The sequence below is a fragment of the Carex rostrata genome, chromosome 27, assembly GCF_964058835.1.
Source record: "Carex rostrata chromosome 27, lpCarRost1.2, whole genome shotgun sequence".
NCBI lineage: Eukaryota > Viridiplantae > Streptophyta > Magnoliopsida > Poales > Cyperaceae > Carex > Carex rostrata.
In genome coordinates, this window is record NC_135944.1 from 3462676 (window position 1) to 3489449 (window position 26774).

Sequence of the window (26774 nt, forward strand, 5' to 3'; positions counted from 1 at the left end):
TGTGGTTAAGAGTTAAAACTATATATCTAGAAATGATTTCATATATAGATTTAAATGCTTGTGAGTAACATCTTAAAAATGTTAAACATAGCTTTAAATGTTTGGATATTAGTACTGAAAATAAAAGTTAAACAACATTGGAAGGTTTTCGGGTATGATGGCTCGGGGGCCTAGAACATTTTTTTTTAAAAATTCTAAATAGAAGTCTTCTCCAAATAGGAGCATCTAATTAATTCTTAACGGCGTACCTATGTCCAGAGGATTAATCCATATCGTCTCAATAAATCTGAACCGAGGTGGAACGCACGGAGCTTCTTTAATATCCGTGCCAACATAAATGGGACGGTCGTGATGCAATTTGCAGACCATACAAATTCGATGCTGAATTGCAATGAAACGACGAAAAAAAAAGGAAAGCAGAGAAACTATGTCCACCCAAGTGACTTAAAAACAAATAATAAAGTACTTAATTATATGTACGCATATCAGTTAAACGAAACTATATATATTTTGAACGTATTAATACCTTGTTAAATAAAATGTAAATTAAGATATAACATATAAAAGTTTATACATTTTTTATACCTTGTACTATTCTGAATGACATATAAAGCGGCTCGTTATGACTTGCACTCAGTGTCGACCAACGACGTCATTTTTCTGAGAATATATAACTGGCCATCACAACAGGAATGAAACATTTTTTGTGAGGATAAAAAAGTGACTTTGTTGTAGTGCATTCACATTGCTGGAGAAACAATTGGCTAATTAAGAGTAAACCAACTTATTTTTAAAGTCAAAGGTTGTGTTTGGTTGAGGCCTAAACCATGAAATAAGTGGTTTAGACATTAAACAGAGATTAATTAGGTCGGCCGAACTACGGTAACTCTAAAATTGGACAACTAAATTTAATCCAACTTTCCAGGTGTTTTACGAGTTATTACTCCTACATTTGTTCCTCTCTTTCTTCTTTAGTCGATACTATTTCTTAATTACTTTATTTGACTTTATTAGACTTGAACTAACCATAAATAACTTTAGTAGACTTGAACTAACCATAAATAACTTAGACATCCCAAACTTTAATCCACAATCAAATACCACCAAGGTGATCGATTCCACCCCATGTGCATAATTGAATCTGGCATATGCAGTAAATAAAAATAAGTGAAAGAAAATAATAGATCTTGCGGTTCTTCTGTATATGTTTTGTTATTTGACTAGAGATGTATATATGTTGTGTTGTTATATAATTCTCTATGTCATACCTTATGACTTGTATCCGTATGAGATACAATTTATATGTTCCACTTTTACCGGATATTTTGTACTTGGACTGTTATGTATATTCTTGTTTTACGTCTTTTATTGTAATATTGTGAATTATATTTTAATTGCCTTGTAACCATACATGAAGTTGTATGCTTACGGTGGGGCTCTGTCACTACCAGTGGCTGCGGGGTGTGACAAATATGAGGAGGGTTCAAATGCCTCCATGTTTTTGTGCCTCCATCATGCCTCCATCTTTCTCCATCATTTTCAAAGTTCAAACAGTCGATCCGAACCGCTCAACCTAACCTCCATACTAAAATATGTTTGGAGACCAAATTTTATATTTTTAGGAATTTTTTTACTATTTTTTTAGATAGGTACAAAAATATTGTTTTTTTAGATAGGTACAAAAAAATTTTTACTATTTTTTTAGATAGGTACTTGAGATTTAATCTAAACCGTACTAAGAAAGTAAGATTTTTTTAATGCTAAAAATGAAAAAGAAAATCGATCAATACCTAGATCCGTATAGATATTGCACTCGACGTGACCTTTCTAATTTTGTTTTCTTTTCCTTCTGTTTGTCGTATTGTTTTGTGCTTTTAAGATTTTCAATTGATTTTCATCGTGATCTGTATAGATCACTATAGAATTTTTTTTAATAATATTTCCAGATTTCTCATGACAATAGCTATGAAAACATAGAAGAGAAATAAGGAATAAAATAAGGAAACATAATTATATCGCTAAATTGAAGAGGGAGAAATAAGGAATGAAGGAAATAAGGAAACACATTATATCGCTAAATTTCAGAGTTCATTTAACTTTAATTGTAATGCATCGTGTGGCGGTACGTGTAGCAAGTATCTTTTTAGTTAAATTTAGACTTCTACACATTATTCAGATGCATTTAATCAAAAGAAGACAATTATGTAATTGGAGAGCTGAGATTAAATTCAAAATTTCATATTTCAATCGTAGCCGTTGGCGGATTGGACATCCAACGTGCTTAATAATATAATGGAGATATGAGACAGTGGATACTACATTAATTTTAGAAGCTGATGTGAACTATTATATTTATATTTAAGTTTATATATCAGACTTGCCTGCAAAGGTCGATCAATCCGTATTCTTTTGTACCCCAAGTAAACATTGATATGTATACATATTGAGATCCATTATATGCATATGGTAGATATAAAATATGATTTCAAATAGTCACCTTGTAAATTAGTAGATATGCATATGCATACATATATATACACGAGTGTGTTCATATTTACCACTATTGAATGAATAGAGCAATTGGAGTCGATATCTTGCATTCTCAACACTCTTGTATGTTTTACATATTGGGTATGGTCAGGTAAGGGTATAATTCGGTCCGGATATGATTGGATTTTTGCTCAAAAAGTGGTGACCAGCCAGTATCTAATATCATCTACATAGACAAGAATAATAGTGGTGCAATTTTGTGAATTTTTGACAAACATAGAGGAATCTGCAGTACTTTTACTAAAGTTAATTTTTAAAAGAGAAAAGCTTAGCTTGGTATACCATGCTCTTGGTAATTGCTTTAGGCCATAAATTGCACGCCAATGTTGGATCTGACGCATTCTTATGACCTAGAGGAAGGGTCATGTAGACCTCTTCTTCCAATGTTTCTTGGAGAAATGGATTTTTTACATCCATTTGGAACAAATCTCATCCTAAGTTAGTGGCTAATGATAGTAAAATTCTAACGGTATTCATTTTTGCTACTGGTGCAAAGGTTTCTTGGTAGTCAATACTATAAGTTTGGGTGAATTATTTGGCTACTAACCTAGCTTTGTACTTTTTAACCATACCGTCACTATTGTATTTGATTTTATACAACCATTTGCAACCTACGGTCTTTTTTTTTTTGGTAAACGAATAATATCCCATGTTTTATTTTTTTCTAAGGCTTGAAGTTCTTCTTTTATAGCCTTACGCCAAATCGAACTTTGGTTTGCTTCATTAAAATTGGCTGGCTCGGTTTGATTGTTGATGTTACTCAAGTAGGCCTTATATGTAGGAGATACCTTATCATAAGAAATAAAATCTTGAATTGGATACATCACCTGATGGGATACATAATCCCTTATTTTGATGGGAGGCTGAGTTTGTCTTATTGACCTTCTCAAGCCACTTCCTTCTTGAGTTGCTTCTTCGCTTGAGTCAATTTCAATCTCTTCTTGAGTTCTTTCTTCACTTGACTTAATCAGTTTCTTTATTCTCTCCCCCTGAAGGGATTGCACTTGTTTCACCAGTGTGATCTTCTTCAACCTGTTCTTGATTTATTCTTTCAGGAAATATAAAATTATTTAGAGACAATTGTATTGGTTGACGTTGTGCATTTCCTTGTTCATTTGTGTGATAATATGGTTCATTTTCAAAGAATGACACATCTCATAAAATATAAAGCTTATGGTGTTTTGGGTCATAACACTTATATCATTTCTTTTCTGAGGAGTATCCCAAAAAAATAGCTTTAACCGAATTTTTTATCTAACTTGTCTTGTCTTTTTATATGTACAAAATATGTATACCCAAATATTCTTATATGGTCAAGATTAATTTTTCGACCCTTAAGAATTTCTAAACGACTCATGTTCCTAAGTCTAGCACTTGGTAATATATTTATAAGGTAAGTTGCCGTTAACACAGCGTCTGACCAATAAGTTTTTGGAACGTTAGTTTGAAAGAGCAGTGATCTAGTAACTTCAAGTAAATGTCTATTTTTTTCTTTCTGAAACTCCGTTTTGTTCGAGTGTGTTAATGCATGTGGTTTGATGTAAAATTCTCTTTTGTTTAAAAAATTCTAAGAAATTTTTATTTATATATTCTGTTCCATTATCAGACCTAAAAATTTTAATTTTCGCATTATATTAATTTTCGACAAAATTATAAAATTCTTGAAAGTATGAAAAAACTTCATGTTTTCCTTTCAAAAGGTATACCCAAGTTGTACGAGAAAAATCATCTATAAATATGACAAAATATTTAAAATGAATATAAGAATTGATAGGGGCTGGAGCCAAACATCTGAATGAATTAAGTCAAAACATTTTTCTGACAGATTGGTAGATGAAAAAAATGGTAATCTAGTTTGTTTTGAAAATTTACACACATCACAATTTTTTGAATTAAGATTATAACAAAAAAGTTTATTTAAAACTTGATCAGATGGATGACCAAATCGTCGGTGTAGCAATTTGTCACGATCTATTGAATTTGATGACACAAGACATTTATCGTTATTTTCTTCAACGTAATAAAGACCATTTTTCAAACACCTCTCACCAATCATATTACCTGATTCTCGATCTTGAAGGGTTACTTTATTTGGTGAGAATATAACATTGCAATTCAACTCTTGGGTTATTTTACTAACCGATAATAAGTTTGAGCTAAAATATGGTAAATACAAAATATCCTTCACGTCTTTTGTAAGAAATTTGGTTGTACCAAAACCATGAATTTGTACTTTATTTCCATTTGCGACAATTACATGTTGAGGGTCTTTAATTTGTGTGACATTTTTTAATTTATTTTGGTCCCATGTCATATGGTCAATGCCACCCGAATCGATAATCCATTTACTTATTTTATGACATAGATTTGCAAATTTAAAATTATTATCAATTTTATAAGAACTAAAAGTAGATTTAGAATGTACAAAACCTAAAGTTTGCTTTTGCAACAAACTATTTTGAGTTAATATTTGGATCAGCTGTTGGAGGAGGTGCCACATTTGATCCGTGGAGTCTTGCCTCACCAGATCCGAAGGCCCTTCCTCTTTTTTTCTGTGAACTAAAAGTAGATTTAGAATGTTTTTGAAATACATGTACATATGAAATTTCCCTATTAGCTTTTACTCTTTTGATCTTATAATAAGACGAAATTTCATGGTCATATTGACGAGGTCAACGCTCAACAATAATTAAAGACCCGGCGTTTTAATAATTGGAACTACGCGGTTCGTTTTGTACTAATACTAACTCTATATAAGTGAAATATGTTAATGCATCTCTTATCGATCGGTTGTTCCTGCTAAGTACTTGGTCAACAAAATTTAAAAAAATGGCTCCCTACCTCCTTGAACTCCTCCCATTGATACTCATACTATTATTACTGCTCCATAGCAGAACCGCTCACACTCTGCTTCAACCATCCTGCTCTGTAAATTGCTCAGATACGAACTTTAAGAATAATCTCTACGGTCTTCTCAGTTCCATAACCACTGGTGCCCCAATAAATGGTGGCTTCTTCAACAACATGGTTAGCACAAGCTCTGATCAAATCTACGGCCTCGGAATATGCTATGCTGATGCTGACCCCACTGCATGCAACAGTTGCCTTAGTGAAGTTGCCTACAGTATCACCACCAATTGCCCTGACAGCAAAAACGCCAGTTTCTGGTAGTGAATATTCAACTTTTCTCAATTAAGTCCATCTATTTTTTTTTCGTATTTTTCTCAAACATATATTTCTCAGATAAGAGCCACATATATATAACATTAGTTTTGGTTTACCATAAATTAATGCAGGCTGGACACTGGATCATGCTTTATTCGCTACTCGAATGTGAATTTTTTCAGTGTGGCAGAAACTACTTGGTACCTTATGTACAATATCGGGAACTATTCAGACCCTGAACTGTTTGGCTATGTGCGGAACGCATTATTTCAAAAGCTAATTGTTCAAACAACGGGATCAGCAAATATGATGGCCTCAGGGGAAGAAAGTTTGACGGAAACTGATAAATTGTATGGGCTGTTGCAGTGTACAAGGGATTTAAATCATGAGGAGTGCTACAAATGCTTGGGTACACTCATTAATTTTCTGCAACCGCTATCTCTGTATTCAGATAGTTTAGGTGTGCGGTTCTTTGGATTTTCATGCTATGTGCATTACGAGATGCATTCTATCATGCCAACTCAACAAGGTATATCGATCACAGTGGGGTTAATTACACAAGTACATTGAAATTTACATTGATCTTGAGTTCTTCCTAAATGATTGCAGGTTATACTGGTACAAAGTTCCCAAAGAAATTAAACACAACTATAATAATTGTCCTACTAGTTGTTGGTGTTGCTGCTCTTCTAGTGGTAATGATGACAACTATATTTTGGTTTCGAAGAAAGGAGCCTGCTGCGCGTAGAACACTCAGTACGTCAAATAATTGATTTGATTTCAATTTTAATTAACTATATATATATATATCGACATAGCAAAGTTTCTTTATACATCTATAAGATTTGTCTTCTGCTGTTACCCCAGGAATGAATATTGCCCTGTGGGAGGAGAAGTGGTTTCAGAATTTCTCATGATTTAAGTACAACTTCACCACCATCAAGGAGGCGGCTTTGGACAAGCTATAAAGTAAACCAATTCGTACTTCAAATCTCTTTATTTTTCAAGCGCTATACAATATAGAGTATACACTACAAGAAACTGAATTCAATAGAATGAGGTTGAATTACTTGTGCAAGTTAGGCACAACAATTTCGTACAATTGTTGGGATGCACTCTTTCACATAGATTTAACAATCAAAAGAAAGTTCCACTTTGTTTTAGCTTGTCTTTCATTTTATTTTCTTTACCAAAGTGGAGACTTGTTATATTCCATTTTTTTGGTAAATTACATGGTGTTACATTCCTAATCATATTTAGGAAACATCATTGCTTTGTGGATTTTATAATATGTCATTTTCTGTTTATTATTTATTTTTTTTTGAAAAAAAATAACAAATACGTGTGACGAGTATATGTGCCAGATACATATCTAAATAAATTTAGATTTCTATACGTAAAAAAACATGACAATGATCAATTTATAGATAGACACAACAATGAATATAGTATGAATGGATCATCTTTAGGGTGCGTTTGGATTGGATTAGAATAGCACTAACCTAGCTAGGAATTGCTCCCCTATTTTGAAATTGTGTGATCCAAACATAAAACAGAAAATAAGAATAGCTCAGGAAATGTGCTATTCTGCTATTCCAACGAAAAGGTGGATTAGCAAATTTCTCATATGGCTGGGTTAGCGATATTAATAAAATAATAACCTACCCATATTATTTTATTCATTATCAACCGTTCTCTTTCATATGGCTGGGTTGGATATAATTTTAAATGATTTTAACCAAACAAACTAAAGTAACTTAGCAGCCAATTGCTAATGTAACTTATATGTTTAAGGTCTAATGTAATTTTTATTTATTTTACATTTTCTCAGATTAGTTGGTGAGCGATCAAACGGTGGCAGCAGATATAAACGAGACAGTGGACAGTAGTTTAATTATATTTGTAATTTGTGTGATTTATTTTGAAATTTGTTATTAAATAGTAAAAAAATTATTTCGAAATTTGTTATTAAAAGATGATATTGTTTAATTATATTTTAACTGTGATTAGATTGGTATTAAATGAGATAATAAGAAATATTTTCTATCGGTTAAAAGCAATTGAAGTATTATTGAAAAATATGATGCTTCATATATATTTAACAAGCCATTATAAATATAAAAGTTAGTTGAAAATATAAAAACAAATAAATCATTATTATATCCCTTCCTTCCATTGTTATTCCAAACATACAATTCAAACAACATTTAAGCTAATCCGAAATAGTCAAAGTTAGTGCTATTTTTTAATCTCTTGGGTTAGCGTTATTCTCAACTACTAATTCAAAAATCGCTATTCTTACACTAATCCTTGGACGATCCAAACGTATCCAAGGAACAAAAGTCTGAAGATTACAAAGGGCCCACAAGCCCATAACAGCCAGCCCATAATTCAACTTAAAAAGACAGCATAGAAACAAATCTCATTCATGAAATGCATGACAAGAGTATAAAAAACAACCGACAGTTGTGATGGCGGTCGAGATCCGGCGAGGCGAGCGTGGTGCACCGTCAAGATCCGGCGAGGAGAGCGTGGTGCACCGTCGAGATCCGGCGAGGAGAGCGTGGTGCACCGTCGAGATCCGGCGAGGAGAGCATGGTCCACCGTCGAGATCCAACGAGGAGAGCATGGTGCACCGTCAAGATTCGGCGGGGAGAGCATGGTGCACCATTGGAGGGGGTTCATGCTAGCCCGGCGAAGGTTGTCACAGTGCAACATATGAATACTTCATTAGTTAGATATGAATACTTCAGTTGTTAGATATGCATACTTCATGTTACATATGAATATTTCTTGGAAGAGGTGGGATGAGAGAGATGAATCTGACTTTGAATTTTGAATTGTATAAATTATTTCGAAAATGTATGAATACTTTGTAATCGTCAGTATGAATAATTCTTTAGTTAGATATGAATACTTCATTGTTTTAGATATGCATACTAGTCTGTTGAGAATATTTCTTGGTCCCAATCTGGGCAGGTGTGAATATTATTAGTGTCAGATGTGAATATTGTTAGTATCATGTGTGAATACTTCATTAGTTAGATATGAATAGTTATATATATGAATATTTTATTTGTTAGATATTGAGTACTTCATTAGTTAGATATGAATACTTCATTTGTTAGATATGCATACTTCATGTTAGATATGAATACTTTTTGGAAGAGGTGGGTGAGAGAGATGAATTTGACAATGAATTTTGAATTGTATAAATTATTTTGAACATGTATGAATACTTCGTAATCGTCAGTATGAATACTTCTTGGAAGAGGTGGGGTGAGAGAGATGAATCTGACTTTGAATTTTGAATTGTATAAATTATTTCAAACATGTATGAATACTTCGTAATCGTCAATATGAATACTTCATTTGTTTAGATATGAATACTTCTTTATTTATATATGAATAATATATATGATAGGGCCATGTTCTGTGGCCCATATAGCTTCAATCTGGGCCATGAACAAGGCCGGGATTAAGACCTCGTTCTGCGAGGACAACCCGGGATACAATGCAAAGTCCACGATTGAGGCCCATAATAAACCGGCCCAATAAACGGCTTAGACAGCCTACGCTTCAGAGGATAAAAGCCCCAAAAGCTTCCTTGAGTCAAATAACCACTTATAACTAGTAGTCACGCCGGTTACTGACCTCGTCCTCCTAACGGCCACGATCACACGATCATAAGTGGCCACGCTCACATAACCGTATAACTGATTCACGTTCTGCCTTACCCTGGCAGGGGGAAGGCGGTACGTAGAGAATGCTATATAAGGCCATCCCTTTCACAGGAAAAGAGCGAACGCAGAGATACACCATTACTCTCGGACACCCCTACTCTCTTACACACTTGCTCTCTTATATTCATACTCTGAGATATCAGATAGGACAGAGTACGATATCTCCGGGGTCCATTCCCTTATCTCCGAGGTAATCTATTGACCTCCGGAGTTTGAAATCCGAGATCATCCCTTGATCTCTCTGAGTTGATCATCTCTCGGCCTGTGACCTATAGCAGGACGAGCCCAGTTGAACCCAATTTTAGCATACGGCCTGCTACCTCACATAGCCCGTATCAACCACCGTGGTGCCTTCCTTACCAAAGAGCGACATGGCTACCAACACGCGTAAACCACCCACCAACACCGACGACCTTAACCGGCTTTCTGATCTCATTTCGAAGATGCCGGAGTCCGCTCAGGGTGATATTGCCTCCCTTCCCAGAAGTGCCGACCACCCAACAGGGGATAGGGACCCTTCCGCGGGGCCCGGGGTTGTCGCCCCTGTCCATAACCCGGATCGACCGAAAGATGGAGCGACCCACCCTGCAGGACATTCTCAGGAAGCCAACCCTACCCGCCGTTCGAGAAGAGTGAAAGTGAAACCTACACCTCACAAGACGGCCGATACACCCTAGGGGAATATGCCGCCTTGGCTTCCCCCTCATCCTTACTTGCCTTGGTATCCCTCTCCCTACCACTACCCTTACGTGACTCCTCCCGCGGATCCTACCCTGCAGCCGGGCTCAATAGCGACCCCTTATCATTTTGCCGCGCTACCTCCTTCACAACCCTGTCACCCAACGACCAACATCCTCCGTAATGGCCGAATGGACAATGAACCCGCCAGGAGATTACCGGCGAAGACGGGGCGCAACCTCCTGCCAGATTTTGATCAAGAACAGTCGGAGGACAAGGATGGGCATGAAGCTCGGACCACGGAAGGCGGTGGAGGAGACAGCGATAACGACGGTGACGATGAAGAAGACGAAGACTGGAGCGAAGATAGGTCCGAGGAAAGAGAAAAGGAAGGTTACAGCACTGGGAAGGATACATCGGACACAGGTAGCACGGCACCTAAGGGAGGACCAACTCTCACCAAACGTTCCAACCGAGGACCTTTCACTACTTTTCGCAGTAACCGCCGTCGACCCACTCCGCCCCAAACTCAGTCAACAGCTGTTGACATGGCGACCATCCGGGATTTAGTAAAGAAGGGAGTCGCTCGGGAGTTGGCTGGGATGGAAGTCGGAAGGAGCACGGAGTGCAATAGACCTTTCGGCGTCAACAAGGGACCGCTTTCTAAGTATATTTACCAGGCATCCATGGCGGACTTCAAGTATCCTGCTACATTGCCAAATTTCCGAGGAAGCGGAGATACGCAGGACCCCCATAATTTCATGCATAGCTTTCAAGAACGGCTTCGCCTCGTCGGAGCCACAGACCCGATCATGTGCAGAGTCTTCACCACGTGCTTATCGGGTGAAACATGGGATTGGTACATGGGATTACCCCGGGGATCCATCAGAAAGTTCAAACATCTAGCCAAGCGCTTTCTAGAGCGATACATTGTCATCAAACCCCCTCAGGTAACGTGTGAGATGCTCTTGGATATTGTACAAGAACCGGGGGAGAGAACCAGGACATTTGTCAATCGCTTCATACAGAAATCGCGAAGGATCCAAAACCTGAATGAAGAGTTTGCCGTGGCTGCGATTAAGAAAGGACTTCGTAAGGGTGGTCCCGGCAACCTAAGGTATGACGCGTGCCGCAAGAATGTCAAGACCCTCAGGGAATTTGCAGCTTTCGCGGAAGGGTACATCCGGACTGAAGAAGATGAAGACGGATCTGAGCGGCTGAGGTCTCGCTCCCCCCGAAAGATAGTCACACTTGACACGCCGAAGAAAGAAAGAACAAGCGGCAAGAATCCCCCCCGGAGATTGCCGCGAGAACGGGACGAAGGACGGAGGGATTTGGGCGATGAGAGATACCGTCCGCATTTTACCCACTATGCCCCCTTCGTCAGGAAGAGAAACGAAATGTTCCACATTGTAAGGGAAAGATTTGAGCTGCCGCCCCCGTTGCCCCGAGATTTGTTCGAAGTACGAGACATCAACAAACGGTGCTTGTACCATAACTCTGACGGCCATTCCACGGGCGACTGCCTCCAGCTCAAGGACGTGCTGGAAAAACTGGCACGCGAAGGGAAACTGACCGAGTTTATCAATCCCGACTTCTATAAGAAATATATGTGGCAGTATAACGGCCGGGCACGGGATTTTAAAAAGAAGATACCCTATCGACGAAAGACTGAAGATAGAAGGCCAGAAGGAGTTAATAGGGACAACGGCAATGAGAGACCTCGTCAGCCCGCGAGACCACCGAGTCCGGTGATAAACATGATTAGTGGGGGAAGCATACACATCGTGCGTAAGCGTTTACCTCGAGACAAGGTCAGGCAGTTCCCGACCATATTAGTCTCGGATGTACCTCCCGACAGAAAGAGACCTCGGACTAATGAGGAAATTTCCTTTTCGGAAAAAGACCAAGGGAATATAATCGGGCCGCACGACGACCCGATCGTCCTCAGTTTGAAAATTGGCACACACCGGGTTCGACGAATCATGATCGATACCGGTAGTTCCGTAGATATCTTGTATTTCCCCGCCTTCAAGGAAATGGACTTAAAATCCGAGATGCTCCAAAGGGTCACCACACCGTTGATTGGTTTCACGGGAGATACTTTGCGACCAAAAGGCATGGTACGGCTTAAAGTCGCCTTTGGTACCCTGCCTAGGATTGTTGAAACAATGGTAGATTTTCTGGTCGTCGACGCCCCCTCGGCGTACAATGCGATACTCGGTCGCGGAACCTTAAACCGGATAGGTGCGATCGTATCTTCTCCCCACCTAAAAATCAAGTTCTACACAGATCAGGGCATTGGGGAAGAATGCGGGCAACAACGCATAGCCCGAGAATGTTACTTTACCTCTATTTCCCAACACAAGGGAGCAGTGCACCAAGTAGACAAGAGGCTTGCGAGAAACCCATCGTCAAGTGAAATTAAGTTAAGGCCCAGCGCAGACTTTATGCCGCCGGGCACTGAGTTCCCACTAGACCCTGTGGACGTCACCGAATCCAAAACCCAACTAGAGCCGACAGACGAGATAGAACAGATCGAAGTAGGAAAAGGAAAATTGGTAAACATAGGAAAAACAGTTCAGGGGGAGGCTAGAAACGAGTTGATCGCTTTCCTTCAAGAAAACCAAGCCGTGTTTGCCTGGACCGCTGCCGACATGCCCGGAATCCCGCGGCATATTGCCGAGCACAAACTGCATGTAAAACCGGAAGCTAAGCCGGTTAGACAAAAGAAGCGCAACATGGGGGAAGAACGGCGAATGGCGGTCACAAAAGAAGTGGCAAAACTGCTCGACGCGGGAGTGATCCGAAATGTCGATTGCCCGGAATGGACAGCTAACCCCGTTTTAGTCAAAAAATCTAACGGGGACTGGAGGATGTGCATCGATTACACAGACTTGAACAAGGCATGCCCCATAGACCCTTTCCCACTACCCAAGATTGATCAATTGGTAGATTCTACCTCGGGCCATGCTTTCTTGAGTTTCATGGACGCCTTTTCGGGGTATAATCAGATACGAATGAGCGAAGAAGACGAGGAGAAAACTGCGTTCACGACACACTCCGGATTATACTGTTACAAGATGATGCCTTTCGGCCTGCGAAACGCCGGAGCTACATTTCAGCGTATGGTCAATAGAGTGTTTGCTAAGCAGATTGGGCGTAATATGGAAGCCTACGTAGATGATTTGCTCGTAAAAAGTATGTCTGAAATAGGGCATATCGAGGACCTTAAGGAGGCATTCGCGACATTGAACGGGGCTGACATGAAGCTCAACCCCAAGAAGAGTTTCTTCGGACTGACATGGGGTAAGTTCTTAGGATTCATGGTTTCAATGCGAGGTATAGAAATCCACCCCTCTAAGTCTCAAGCAATATTGGACATGAAGCCTCCTAGGAATTTGAAAGAGCTCCAAACATTGACGGGGAGGTTAGCCGCACTCAACAGGTTCATAGCACGGTCGGGCGACGTATGCTTCCCATTCTTCAAAGCGATGCGACGGTCCGCGAGATTCGAATGGACAGAAGAATGCGCCGCAGCCTTCCAACAAGTCAAGGAATACCTCGCCAACCCTCCATGTCTTAGCCGACCTTCACCAGGGGAATCCCTAGTATTGTACCTCGCAACAACAGGACACGCGGTAAGTGCCGCGTTAGTAAGGGAAGAAGGTAGGGAACAGAAGCCTATTTACTTCGTATCCCACGTCTTGCGGGATGTGGAAACAAGATACACCCACATTGAGAAAGCCGCGTACGCCCTTGTCAAGGCAAGTCGGAAACTCAGACCATACTTCCAATCCCACCCAATCAAAGTATACACGGGAGTACCGTTAAAAAAGGCATTCGCGAATTTCGAATCATCCGGACGCTTACTGGCTTGGGCACTAGAACTATCCGAGTTTGACATCTCTTTCCACCCTCAGAGCTCACTCAAATCCCAGATTTTCGCCGATTTCATAGCTGAGTACTCCGACGCGCCCGCGGAATTGGAAAGGCAATGGAAACTATACGTGGATGGAGCCTCTTCGCTACAAGGGGCAGGGGCTGGAGTATCCCTGATTGGACCGCGAGGAGAGTTGTTGAATTACGCACTGCATTTTCAATTCCCGGTCACCAATAACACGGCGGAATACGAAGCACTAATCACGGGTTTGAGACTCGCTAAAGAGGTAGGTGCTCGAGAAATCTGCCTGCATAGCGATTCTGAGTTAGCAGTGCGACAACTCAACGAGAAATGCCGAACGATCGATGACAAGCTGCGTAAATACCATGAGCATTTCCACACTCTAAAGAAGCATTTTGACGAGGTCCGTAAATAATGAAAGCCCACGGGGCGACGGATCGGATCTCGCGTATTACATAATATCGAGGTTCATAAACAACGAAAGCTCTATAAGCGACGAATTGAACCTCGCAACATACACTACGACGAGGTCCGTAAATAACAAAAGCCCACGGGGCGACGGATTGGATCTCACGTATTACATAATATCGAGGTTCATAAACAACGAAAGCTCTATAAGCGATTAATTGAACCTCACAAGCATACGTTACGACAAGATCCATCAATAAGGAAAGCTCGAAGGGAGACAGATCGGACTTCACGTATTAAAAAGATCGCCGCAAATTGAACCTCGCAACAAACTGCACGGCGAGATCCGTTATTAATGAAAGCTCAAAATAGCCGCAGAACGGACCTCAAGGCCCGCACACAGCGTAAGCTCTTACGATGATAGAACAAACTTCGCGGACCAAAACGATCAGTCCTGTTCCCCTACACTACAAAGTACAAGGTGATACATCATCGGGATCAAGGTAAAAGCACCATTTCAAGCACAAAAGGAAAAAAGTAATAAGTTACATAAAATATCTGTTGCATCCCCACAACCCGGGGACCAATTTCGCAAACAACTGTTATACCCTCCCAGCAGGAGGGCCATGTTTAATTATTACAACCATTTCTATTACTACCCCCACACCTCGGGGGCCCCAAACGACTTTCAAATTTAAAAAAAAAAAATATATATATATATATATATATAATAATAATAATAATAATAATAATAATAAATTTACCGCGTCTGTATGAACTGTTATATATAATCTGAAAACATCGGACATATGCCGCTAAACTCAGAAAATACGCTATGAGTACCCACCTCAGACAAAATTCGGACAACAGCGTTTCTTCCCGAGATAAGGTAGATTTTTGTCCGACGTGCAAACAGTATGGAAAACGACAAGAAATGTTCACATGCTTGGAATGCAAAGAAGCACGGCATCCCCCGTGTATAACGGAATACCTACCAAAGGATAAGGATGACCCGAGGTGGCGAACCTTCTTTTGCCAGCCCTGCGCGAAATATTTATCCAAACGACGATATACTCCGAAAAGGAAATACAAACAATGGCAGTCCGATTCCGAATAAGCTTTTCCGACTTAGGGGTCTATTGTAACTTTTTGTGTTCACAAGTAGTCAATAAATGTAAGGTGGGAAAAGTAATAAGAAATGTTTATTTTTCATCCCGAGATACTTTATTTTTAGGCCTTAGTGTTCGTAAATGACTTCAAGTCAAAAGCATCCGTATGCGATATCTTTTGACTTCGGGGGCTAATGATAGGGCCATGTTCCGTGGCCCATATAGCTTCAATATGGGCCATGAACAAGGCCGGGATTAGGACCTCGTTCTGCGAGGCCAACCCGGGATACAATGCAAAGTCCACGATTGAGGCCCATAATAAACCGGCCCAATAAACGGCTTAGACAGCCTACGCTTCGGAGGATAAAAGCCCCAAAAGCTTCCTTGAGTCAAATAACCACTTATAACTGGTAGCCACGCCGGTTACTGACCTCGTCCTCCTAACGGCAACGATCACACGATCATAAGTGGCCACGCTCACATAACCGTATAACTGATTCACGTTCTGCCTTACCCTGGTAGGGGGAAGGCGGTACGTAGAGAATGCTATATAAGGTCATCCCTTTCACAGGAAAAGGGCGAACGCAGAGATACACCATTACTCTCGGACACCCCTACTCTCTTACACACTTGCTCTCTTATATTCATACTCCGAGATATCAGATAGGACAGAGTACGATATCTCCGGGGTCCATTCCCTTATCTCCGAGGTAATCTATTGACCTCCGGAGTTCGAAATCCGAGATCATCCCTTGATCTCTCTGAGTTGATCATCTCTCGGCCTGTGACCTATAGCAGGACGAGCCCAGTTGAACCCAATTTTAGCATACGGCCTGCTACCTCACATAGCCCGTATCAATATAGTTTCGCTGTAGTGATCCCCAATTTTGGCAAATGTCGCTTTCAGACGATTGCGGTCCCCAATCCAGGCTGTCACAAGACGTCAGTGGTCCCCCTGGTCGTTACTGGTCCCCTCCAGCTTGTGTTTACATATGATGAATGGTTCTGATAATAAGTATGAATACTATAAATTCGTAGGTATGAATACTATACGTTTTGACTATTAATAAAATAGCATTAATCTTGCTCTTTGGTGGTAGTTAGCACGTTTTAACTATTTTTTTTGTCTTTTAGTGCGGGGGACAGATAGAGAACTGAAATAGGAGGACTGTTAGTCGATCCCTTAATTTTTTTTTAAGAAAGATTACAATTTACAAGTTCTTATAAAACATCAATTCAATAAACTGTTTCTTACCGGTTTAGTAGCAACAGTTTATTTCGGTCCAACTATCTGATTTGGTCTGGTCCGGTTTTAGTCGGATGGTTTCTTGTTCGCCCTATCAGCTTTAATATGCGTGCATATTTATTTTAATATTTGTTTGCACATATCTTAAAGCGGATCAAACGTACCAGAATCACATCACACTCATCAGTTCGATGGTCAGAAACAAATATTTGCCGTGTAAGATACGGTTGATTATTATGTACTGGACTCCCACAGCAATGTAAACTACTGGAGAGAATGTTTCTATCACTGAAAACTGGACCCCACAGAACAAAGCCAGCGCCCCACCAAAACCAAACCACTTTCGGAAAAGAAAATTAAACAAATCAGCTCTCCCACCTCTCTATTATTCAATTTATCAATTCAAATCTTCGATCAATGGTCAAACTTCTCCAAAGTTCAACATTCAGATCTAAACTTTAGAGAGAAAGAGAGAAACCAAGAAGAACAAAATGCACGATTTCTGCTTTACGATACCGTACGGGCTGGCGGTGCTAGCTGGTGGCGTTCTGGGTTATCTTAAGCGAGGTAGCACCGCCTCTCTCGCTGGCGGCGCTGGATCTGGCCTGGTGCTCCTCCTTGCTGGATACCTCAGCCTACAGGCATTTCACAAGCGCCGCAATTCAATTTTCGCTTTGGCCCTTGAAACCCGTATGTATTTGTTACAAGTACTTTTCTTTTTTGTTAAATTGTTGAGCATTTTAGAGGAATTGGAGATTTGGTTGAATGCTTGTAACTATGATTTTGTTGGTACTTGAATTTTGTCACTGATTGGATGGATCGAGTAGGTGGAATGTTAAATTGAACTGAAAATTTCTGAAATCCTCAAATTGGGATTGCTGGTAAACTAAAACTACAAGTACTTTTCTTTTTTGTTAAATTGTTGAGCATTTTAGACAAATTGGGGATTTGGTTGAATGCTTATAACTGTGATTTTGTTGGTACTTGTTTTTTTTTCACTGTTTTGATGGATCAAGTAGGTAGGCATGTTAAATTGAACTTAAAATCTCTGAAATTGGGATCACTATGGACTAAAATTATTCCAATGTGATTAATATTCTTAAAGAATTTTGTAAATTTATTTTTAAAAACTGTTCGAATTAATTTCTTTATGAAAAAATAAAAAGATTAGGCCTTTACCAGTGCTTGCTACAGGTATCTGGAGAAAAATAATTTCTGATAAGTGAATAGAAGCTTGTTCAGTAATATGAGACTATACTTGTGGTTACAGTACTTTATAATTTTGTTTGTATTGTGCAGTTTGTTCGATAGGATTAACATATGTGATGGGGCAAAGGTATCTAGAAACTTCCAAGATAATGCCAGCTGGAGTCGTTGCTGGTCTCAGGTTTGTTCCTTTTCTCTCTCTGTTTATCTAATTGTAACCATTTTTTATGGTGTAGTGAAGAGCATGTCTTACTGTACCAGTTGGTTCAACCAGCATTGTACCTATGTCTTACTGTACCAGTTGGTTCAACTAGCACTGTACCTACAATTGAAATCTATTATCTGACAAAATGGTTCAAGCTTCTTGATGCTGGATGCACAATTGAATTTAAATAGTGAGCTTTTTCTTATGTTGGTCTTCATTTGGAACCTCAAAATGGATCCAATAGAATTTAGGATCTGGAACCACTACCTAAATGTATCAAGATAAAGTACTGACAATTATTAGTAAAGTTGGATTTTTTTTTTTTTGTTTGTTTTTATATCTTCATTTGGATTGTCTACCATAACAACATGCATTGACTACAGAAAAACCTTTAAATGTAATTACGGGAGTCAACAATAGAACAATTTTCACCTATTTATGTGGGTCATGTATGAACTTTCTTGAAAAAAATAATTGTTTTAGACAAAATATGCTATATATAAATTTTACATAAATGGGGGATATTGAATGCCACTCACTACCTTTACTGCTTATGATTATCCAGTTGTTACAAGAAAATATAGGTTTTCGATTTTTAACTTCCAGGAGTTTATACAATGACAAACATGAATCAGATAAAATTCTATGTTAATACTTCTGAATAAAAAGTTTTATGCATTGAACAGTTAAGGTGGCTACCAAGCTTTGGGAAGTAAAGCTTGTGTTTTACTTCTTGCCCATAATTTGCGAATTCAAAATCCTAACAGTCAATACGAACAGTTGAATATGATCTCCATATTAAAATGTGCTTGGAGACCAAATTTTATATTTTTGATTAAAAAAATTATATTTTTGTAGAATTTTTTTAAATCACTGTTTTTTTATGGTCTACACTCCACAATTTTGACTTCCAAAAATAAAAAAAATTGCAAACACATTTTAATATGTGGATAAGGTTGACCAGTTCTGATCTACTGATTGAACTTTGAAAATTAATATATGGGCGGAAGTAAAACAACATTTTTACTTCCCCAAGCACCGGAGCCCACCTCTTATGTTTATTGTACCATACCATAGTTTTATTAGCGAAATTCATTTATTGGAAACAATTACTTGCACTTTTTCAGAAAGCTATCCCTTCGAGAGGATGTTATGTTATAACTTTTTTTTTTCTTTATGATTGAGAAAATGAGGATACTTATTTTGTTAGAAAATTATTTTGGGGAACTTGATACCACATCCAAAAATTGTAAAAGTGGAAATTGATTTGCCTTTCAATCTTTTCATAATTTTGATTTGGATATTGGTTTTATCTGATCTGGAGTCGAGGCATTAAGAATGCTAATGTTATCCTCCGGCATCGTAGTGGATGGCATAAGTCAAATATTTTCACCAATTATTATTTTACCAAAATACCCTGATCTGAGTGTGTACTACTTTTGATTATTTGCCTATTTTCTTAGAATTAATTTTTTTTCTTCATAATCCAGTGCTGTCATGGCATTATTCTATCTATACAAGATCGCAACAGGAGGTAATCATATTCCAGCCAAGTCTGAGTGAAAGGTAGCATGTTAAGTTGTAAGTTGATGTATTATTGTGAGGTTCATGCATGTATTATGAGAACTCAGTTACTGTAGATGTACTGAACTTATAGATTTAACCACGATTTGATTAAATTCAATATTTCTAGCAACAAAGTGAAAATAGGGATGAATTGATTCTGTAATGATAGTACTTTTTTTGAGGTTTTGATTATCTCATTTATCCTCATTGGCACACTAAATTACTTCTTTTGTGGTTTTTGATATCTTGTATATGATGATAGGCTTAACTGAAATGCCATCATTTATGTTAATTTGACATAAAGCAATGATCATATTTATCATTTTAGGGAAGTGCTTATACAAGAGAATATAAACAGGTCTAAACTGTGTAAAAAAAATGAGTGGGTTTCTTGTTCGAGACTGTCTGATCTGCTTGAAGATCCGTGCACACAAAAATTGATACCTGCACGAATATTAAAGTGAAGTGTAGAGATCTTAATTCGAGTCGGACAGTCATAGAGCCCATCAAATCTAAAGTTGGACCTACTCCGCAGTTTTCTTGTCTCAATGCCTTATTCAAAGTTGAACCTAATCTTTTCGTGCTGCTTTGAGATTTGCAAAAAAATAAGCTGAAGAATAGAAATATAAAAAAAAAAAACAAAAAAAAAATTATGAATCTTCTCAATTAACTAAGAAAATTATTAGTCCTAGGTTGTTCTTCGGTGAAACTACATTTATGAAGAATATCTTCAATATTGAGATCTACATAATGAACTTGATTATGCCAAATGTTGGGTGAAGATATTGACAAACTTGGTTTGTCTTCATGCAGCACATGATTAATATAGGCAATACAAAATTATATTATTAGTGTGCTGCATGAAGCCAAACCAGCTCTGTGAAATATTTACCCCAAATCTTGTAATGTGAAGTTGATTTCTTAAATAGAATGGTGGATTTAACAGAAACAACAAATTTAAGGGCACAATTATTGAACTATTTTCCTAGTCAACAATCCTAACAGGCAGACCTGCCTCACTTTTTAAGATTCTAAACAGGTATCATATATAGTATACTAAGATCAATAATTAAACTACGAAATTTTAAAATTGGAAGTCATGCCAACCTGTTTTGTACAAGAAAGATAAAAATGACTTGCTATGTACATGATCAATTGAATGTAGTAATGGCCAAACTAATTATAACATGATCTCACTATAATTTCCTTACTATTAAACTATAAATTCATTTCATAGGAAAACTCTTTGCATTAGTCTTGTTTTTATCAATGAAGGAAGTATTTAGAGAAAACATAAAACTTGGTGTCCAAAGATATTTTAAACTTAGATTACCGAGAACAGCTTCAACCAGTTAAGAAACTGAAATGACAATATTCATCAATCTCAATTTGTTTACTACTCACAACCATAACATCTGTGAGTTTGACTTTTGACCCAGCATCATGATCTTGTTAATTAGCGAATCGAGCATTACTTTCAGCTAATTAAGACTAATGAAGAAAGCATACACTATATGTATATATTAAAAATGAGTGCTTTATTCTATGAAGAGTACACCAACACAATTAAAAATCAAACGCTACGATTAAAACTAGAGATAAAGCACTCCATTGCGGTCGAACGCTACGATTAAAAATCAAACGCTAGCAAAATTTGTGGGACATCTTTGTTAATTGAAATTGCAAAAGTAATTGTACCAAAAGAACCAATAAACAAATCATAGAAGTCTTGCTTTAGCAAATTAAATAATATTCAATTATTATGAATGTGAGATGTATAACATGTACTAAAATATAACAGCATTTCGTGCAATTTTCTAAGACAATGTGAATAAGTGTGACTTTATGCAGTCTATATTTGATTAGTTAAATTAAAATGACCACTAATTTCATATAAATTGTGTTACTGAAGAGATTCTACAATTAGTCGAAATTTGAAGTCCTGATTAAGCATTTGTGCACCAGAGGTCAAAGTCATAACATGCAGCCTGCGAGGAGTTTGTTGATTTTTCAAAAAAATATAACTAACAAATCAACAAATAGGACCACTATAGAATTGATAGATTTATGTAGGCAAACATTATGGGTTGCCTCTGGTACTACTTTTATAGGGAGAGTTGGGGTGTGAAATTAAGGGTATGTCATGTAGGAAGAACAGAAATTCTTAAAATAGGAGGGTGTTCTTTTGAACACTTAAAGTAAATTTTAAGGGAAAGATGATTTATTTCTTGTTATACCTGATATAACCCTCATCAATACTCTTCTTAAGTTTTAGGTTAGGTGATTATGCATAAAAGTTACAATTTATTCAAAAGAGGTATTATAAACTTTCAAACTCTATTATCCATGTTTTAGTAACAAATGATACTAATTAGCAAAAAATATCCGTCCAACAAATAATACTAATTAACAAACTTATTACAAAGCTTTGGATGATTTTTTTTTCTTATAGGAACTCATTAGCATATATGGATACGTAATCCTTACTGTACACAGTAATTCATATTTTTATACTAATAAAAATGATAATCCCATGATCTATATTTTTTATTATTAACATGTTGAAATGTTAAAGTTGTCTATATTGTGACATATGAGTAGAACTAGGGTCAAAATTAGAAGGTTAATAAATTAATTTTAGTGTATTCATTTTTTGAATATTTTTTGACCGCTTGACTCTATACTAAATTAATTTGAATGTTTAACATTTTCACATGTAGACGCATCACTCGTAAAGCAGGCATATTTCAACGGTTCAGATTTGTCATTTGAAACTGATTTGATGGGTTTTAGAATTAAGTTCATCAAACACTTTGGTGAGCTTAAGAACACCCTAGTTCTACTCGTGACATATAAAATAGCATAATGCATGATTGTAAAGCATGTCTAAAATAAAAGGATTGTGAACTTTTTCAGATCAATTTCTTATATATGAGTAGATCAAAGCCAAAATAATTCTAATTATATAGATTTCATGTTATATAATCAAAGAATTGTACTATCTTTAACCATTGTGTTATATACTTTTGTTGATAACTGTACTATAATTATGGATCTAATTAAAAGGGACATTATTTATTGGTGGAAATTTGGTGTAAATTAGAATATGTGCGCTCAAAATAGCTCTTTGAAAATAAATTCTTGCAAAAAAAAAAAAAATAGTTAAAGGATACATTAAAGTGTTGCTTATTAAAGAACAAATTTAAATTTAGACATGACTCGTGAGTCCAAAAATAATATGTTTAAATAAAGAACATGTGATTGCATTCTCTTTTCCTATTTAAGATCATAATAGTTTGACGTCGAAAGGCACCTGTTGCTTTCAAAACCAAGGATCTCTCTCCCTCTTCTTTCTCAAGCTCGTATTCTGATCCTTTGTTTGATTTGCCGATTTGAATCTAATAAAAGATGGCAAAGAATGAAGCTGAGAAGATGATCACGCTAAGGAGCTTCGACGGAGAATACTTTATGGTTTCTGAGGCAGTAGCTCTTATGTCTCAAACAATCCGCCACATTATAGAAGACAATGGCACGGAGGGCATTATCCCAGTACCCAATGTCAATGCTAAGATCCTCTCGATTGTGATTGAGTATTGCAAGAAACATGTCACCGGAGAGGCAATTGTTGCTGCTGATGAAAGCAATCTGCATATATCAAAGGAGGAACTCAAGAAGTGGGATGAGAACTTCATTAATATTGATATGGGTAGGCTTTGCGAAATCATCATGGCCGCTAATTTTCTAGATATCAATGAGCTACTAAATCTGGCATGCCAAAAAGTGGCTAACATGATAAAGGGGAAGAGTCCTGAGGAGATTCGTCAGATCTTCAACATTGAAAATGATTTCACTCCAGAGGAGGAAGAGGAGATTCGCTGTGAAAATCAATGGGCTTTTGAGTGATTAGAAATTTCAAATCTCCAACAAAACAATATGTAATCTACCACCTAGCTAGGTTTCCAATGTATGTTTCATTACTTATATTGTTTGGTTGTTAGCTAGGTTTTCATAGTCTATTTCATTACTTATATTGTTTAGCTATTGTGACGATTTTTTTTTGTTACAAGCAATTATCTGCCCATTACATATGTGTTTGGTCTCACACTAATATACTGTCTGAAAAAATAATAATACAATGCTAACACATTATTGCTAGTTATTAATAAGTATACACAATTTTAATAAACTAATTATTATACAGTAAGCTTTTAATGCATGCACTATTATTAGAGAGAAAAGCAGTCATATATCCATTATTTTATGATATTGTGCTAGACATCTATTTCCCAAAGATGAAAAACAGTTAGGTTACATAAGTACTTCTTGAATAATTTACTCAAAAAGATTTTGCAAAATTAGCAAAATATAAATTGATTCATTCTAATATATCTATTTTTCATTTACATGACACATGCCACAATGGAACGGTTTTCATGTTTCCTCGTTTTATAGAGGTTTACATAAATAATTGTTTTATGATCATATATCATTTAAATTTAAACAATAACATGTAAATATAAAGCAAATATGTCTATCTTCTTCCTCACATATATGATTTCCTTTTTTTTGGACGTTTACATTAATAATTCTTTTATGATAAATTTAAATATTGACATGTGGATATAAAACAAATATGTCTACTTTTTTTACTCACATAAATTGGTTTTATATATTGAGATGAAGCTTCACATATGTTTAATAATTTGGAAAATTAATTTAATAATAATTCACAAATTTTAAAAAATTCAGAAAACTTGTGAATAATTTTGAAGTCCTTATAATCAAGTCAAGTTTTCATAACTAGCACCATGACTAGCAAAATGCGTGGGACATCTTTATTAATTGAAGTTGCAAAAGTAATTGTACCAAAAGAACCAGTAAACAAATCATAGAAGTTTTGCATTAGCAAATTAAATAATATTCAATTATTATGAATGTCAGATGTATAATATGTACTCAAATATGACAATATTTCATGCAATTTTTTAATATAATATGAATAAGTGTGACTTTATGCAGTCTATATTTGACTAGTGAAATTAAAATGACATCTAATTTCATATAAATTGTGTTACTGAAGAGATTCTATAATTAGTCGAAATTTGAAGACCTGAATAAGCATTTGTACACTAGAGGTCAAAGTCGTAACACCCAGTCGGGCTGCTCGTGCCATTATTGGAGTACGAGTAGTTTGTTGAGTTTTCAAAAAAACATTACTAACAAAGCAACAAATAGGAGCACTATAAAATTGATAGATTTTTGTAGGCAAACATTATGGGTTGTCTCTTGTACTACTCTTATACAGAGAGTTGGGGTCTGAAATTATAGGTATGTTACAAAAATTCTCAAAATAAAGGACAATGTTCTTTTGAACGCTCAAAGTAAATTTTAAGGGCAAGATGATATTTTTTTTGTTATACCTGATAGTTACCCAATACTCTTCTTAATTTTTAGGTTTGGTGATTCTGCTTAATTACAATTTATTCAAGAGAGGTATTATAAACTTTCAAACTCTATTATCCTTGTTTAAGTAATAAATAATATTAATTGGAGAAAAAAATATCCGTCCAACAAGTTCTAATCGATCTTTTGCACACAAGACGAACTTATATATTCTAGAGCTTGGGATACATAATCCATATAATATATATAACTGTACACAGTAATTCATATTTTTATACTAACAAAAATGATAATCCCATGATCAATATTTTTTTAATTAACATGTTGAATTGTTAATGCTGTCTATATTGTGACATATAAAATTGCATAGTGAAAGTAAAACTTGTCTAATATAAAAAGATTGTGAAGTTTTTTTGGTTAATTTCGTATATATGAGTAGATCGCAGCCAAAATAATTCTAATTATATAGATTTCATGTTATATAATCCAAGAATTGTACTATCTTTAACCAGTGTGGTATATGTTTCGGTTGATCATTGTATTATAAGTATGGATCTATTATAAGGGACATTATTTATTGATGGAAATTTGGTATAATTTAGAATATGTGCGCTCAAAATAGCAACTTGAAAATAAATTCGTGCAAAAAAAAAAAATTAGTTTAAAAAATAAAAGGTTATGTTAATAAAGTGTTGCTTATTAAAGAACAAATTCGAATATAGACATGACTCGTGAGTCCAAAAATAATATGTTTAAATAAAGAACACGTGATTGCATTCTCGCTTCCTATTTAAGACCATAATAGTTTGACGTCGACAGGCACCTGTTGCTTTCAAAACCCAGGATCTCTCTCCCTCTTCTTTCTCAAAGCTCGTATTCCGACCCTTTGTTTGCTTTGCCCATTTGAATCTAATAAAAAATGGCAAAGAATGAAGCTGAGAAGATGATCACGCTAAGGAGCATCGACGGGGAATACTTTATGGTTTCCGAGGCAGTAGCTCTTATGTCTCAATCAATCCGCCACATTATAGAAGACAATGGCACGGAGGGCATTATCCCAGTACCCAACGTCAATGCTAAGATCCTCTCGACTGTGATTGAGTATTGCAAGAAACATGTCACCGGAGATGAAAGCAATCCTAATGTATCAAAAGAGGATCTCAGGAAGTGGGATGAGAACTTCATTGATATTGATCTGGATAAGCTTTACGAAATCATCCTGGCCGCAAATTTTCTAGATATCAACGAGCTATTGAATCTGGCATGCCAAAAAGTGGCCAACATGATAAAGGGGAAGAGTCCAGAGGAGATTCGTCAGATCTTCAACATTGAAAATGATTTCACTCCAGAGGAGGAAGAGGAGATTCGCCGTGAATATCAATGGGCTTTTGAGTGATTAGAAATTTCATATCTCCCACAAAACAATATGTAATTTACTAGCTAGGTTTCCAAAGTATATTTCATTACTTATATTGTTTCGTTGTTAGCTAGGTTTGCATAGTCTATTTCATTATTTATATTGTTTAGCTATTGTGACCATATTTTTTTTGCTACAAGCAATTATCTGCGCATTACAAATGTGTTTGATCTC

At 36.7% G+C, this 26774-nt stretch overlaps 2 protein-coding genes and 2 pseudogenes across 2 annotated transcripts; all 4 read left to right on the forward strand.

Moving 5' to 3' along the window:
- Nucleotides 1-10141: 10141 nt before the first annotated feature.
- Nucleotides 10142-14455, forward strand: LOC144544852 (uncharacterized). The gene has a single exon (XM_078293390.1). It carries the CDS (start codon nucleotides 10142-10144, stop codon nucleotides 14453-14455), a length of 4314 nt encoding a protein of 1437 aa, XP_078149516.1.
- Nucleotides 14456-17173: 2718 nt separating this feature from the next.
- On the forward strand, nucleotides 17174-20008 carry LOC144544954 (protein FATTY ACID EXPORT 5-like). The gene is made up of 3 exons (XM_078293510.1): nucleotides 17174-17493; nucleotides 18103-18190; nucleotides 19705-20008. The coding sequence occupies exons 1-3, from the start codon at nucleotides 17295-17297 to the stop codon at nucleotides 19775-19777; spliced, it is 360 nt and encodes a 119-aa protein (XP_078149636.1). The 5' UTR covers nucleotides 17174-17294; the 3' UTR covers nucleotides 19778-20008.
- A 3180-nt stretch (nucleotides 20009-23188) lies between these two features.
- On the forward strand, nucleotides 23189-23683 carry LOC144544947 (SKP1-like protein 1A pseudogene; annotated as a pseudogene).
- Nucleotides 23684-26102: 2419 nt separating this feature from the next.
- On the forward strand, nucleotides 26103-26579 carry LOC144544951 (SKP1-like protein 11 pseudogene; annotated as a pseudogene).
- The last annotated feature ends 195 nt before the right edge of the window (nucleotides 26580-26774 follow it).

Excerpts from the sequence above, each read along its gene's own strand:
- LOC144544852 (XM_078293390.1), top strand. The coding sequence starts at position 10,142 with ATGCCGCCTTGGCTTCCCCCTCATCCTTACTTGCCTTGGTATCCCTCT.
- LOC144544954 (XM_078293510.1), top strand. The coding sequence starts at position 17,295 with ATGCACGATTTCTGCTTTACGATACCGTACGGGCTGGCGGTGCTAGCT. Across the intron at positions 17,494-18,102 it reads CGCTTTGGCCCTTGAAACCC|TTTGTTCGATAGGATTAACA; the intron begins GTATGTATTTGT and ends TGTATTGTGCAG. Across the intron at positions 18,191-19,704 it reads GGAGTCGTTGCTGGTCTCAG|TGCTGTCATGGCATTATTCT; the intron begins GTTTGTTCCTTT and ends TTCATAATCCAG.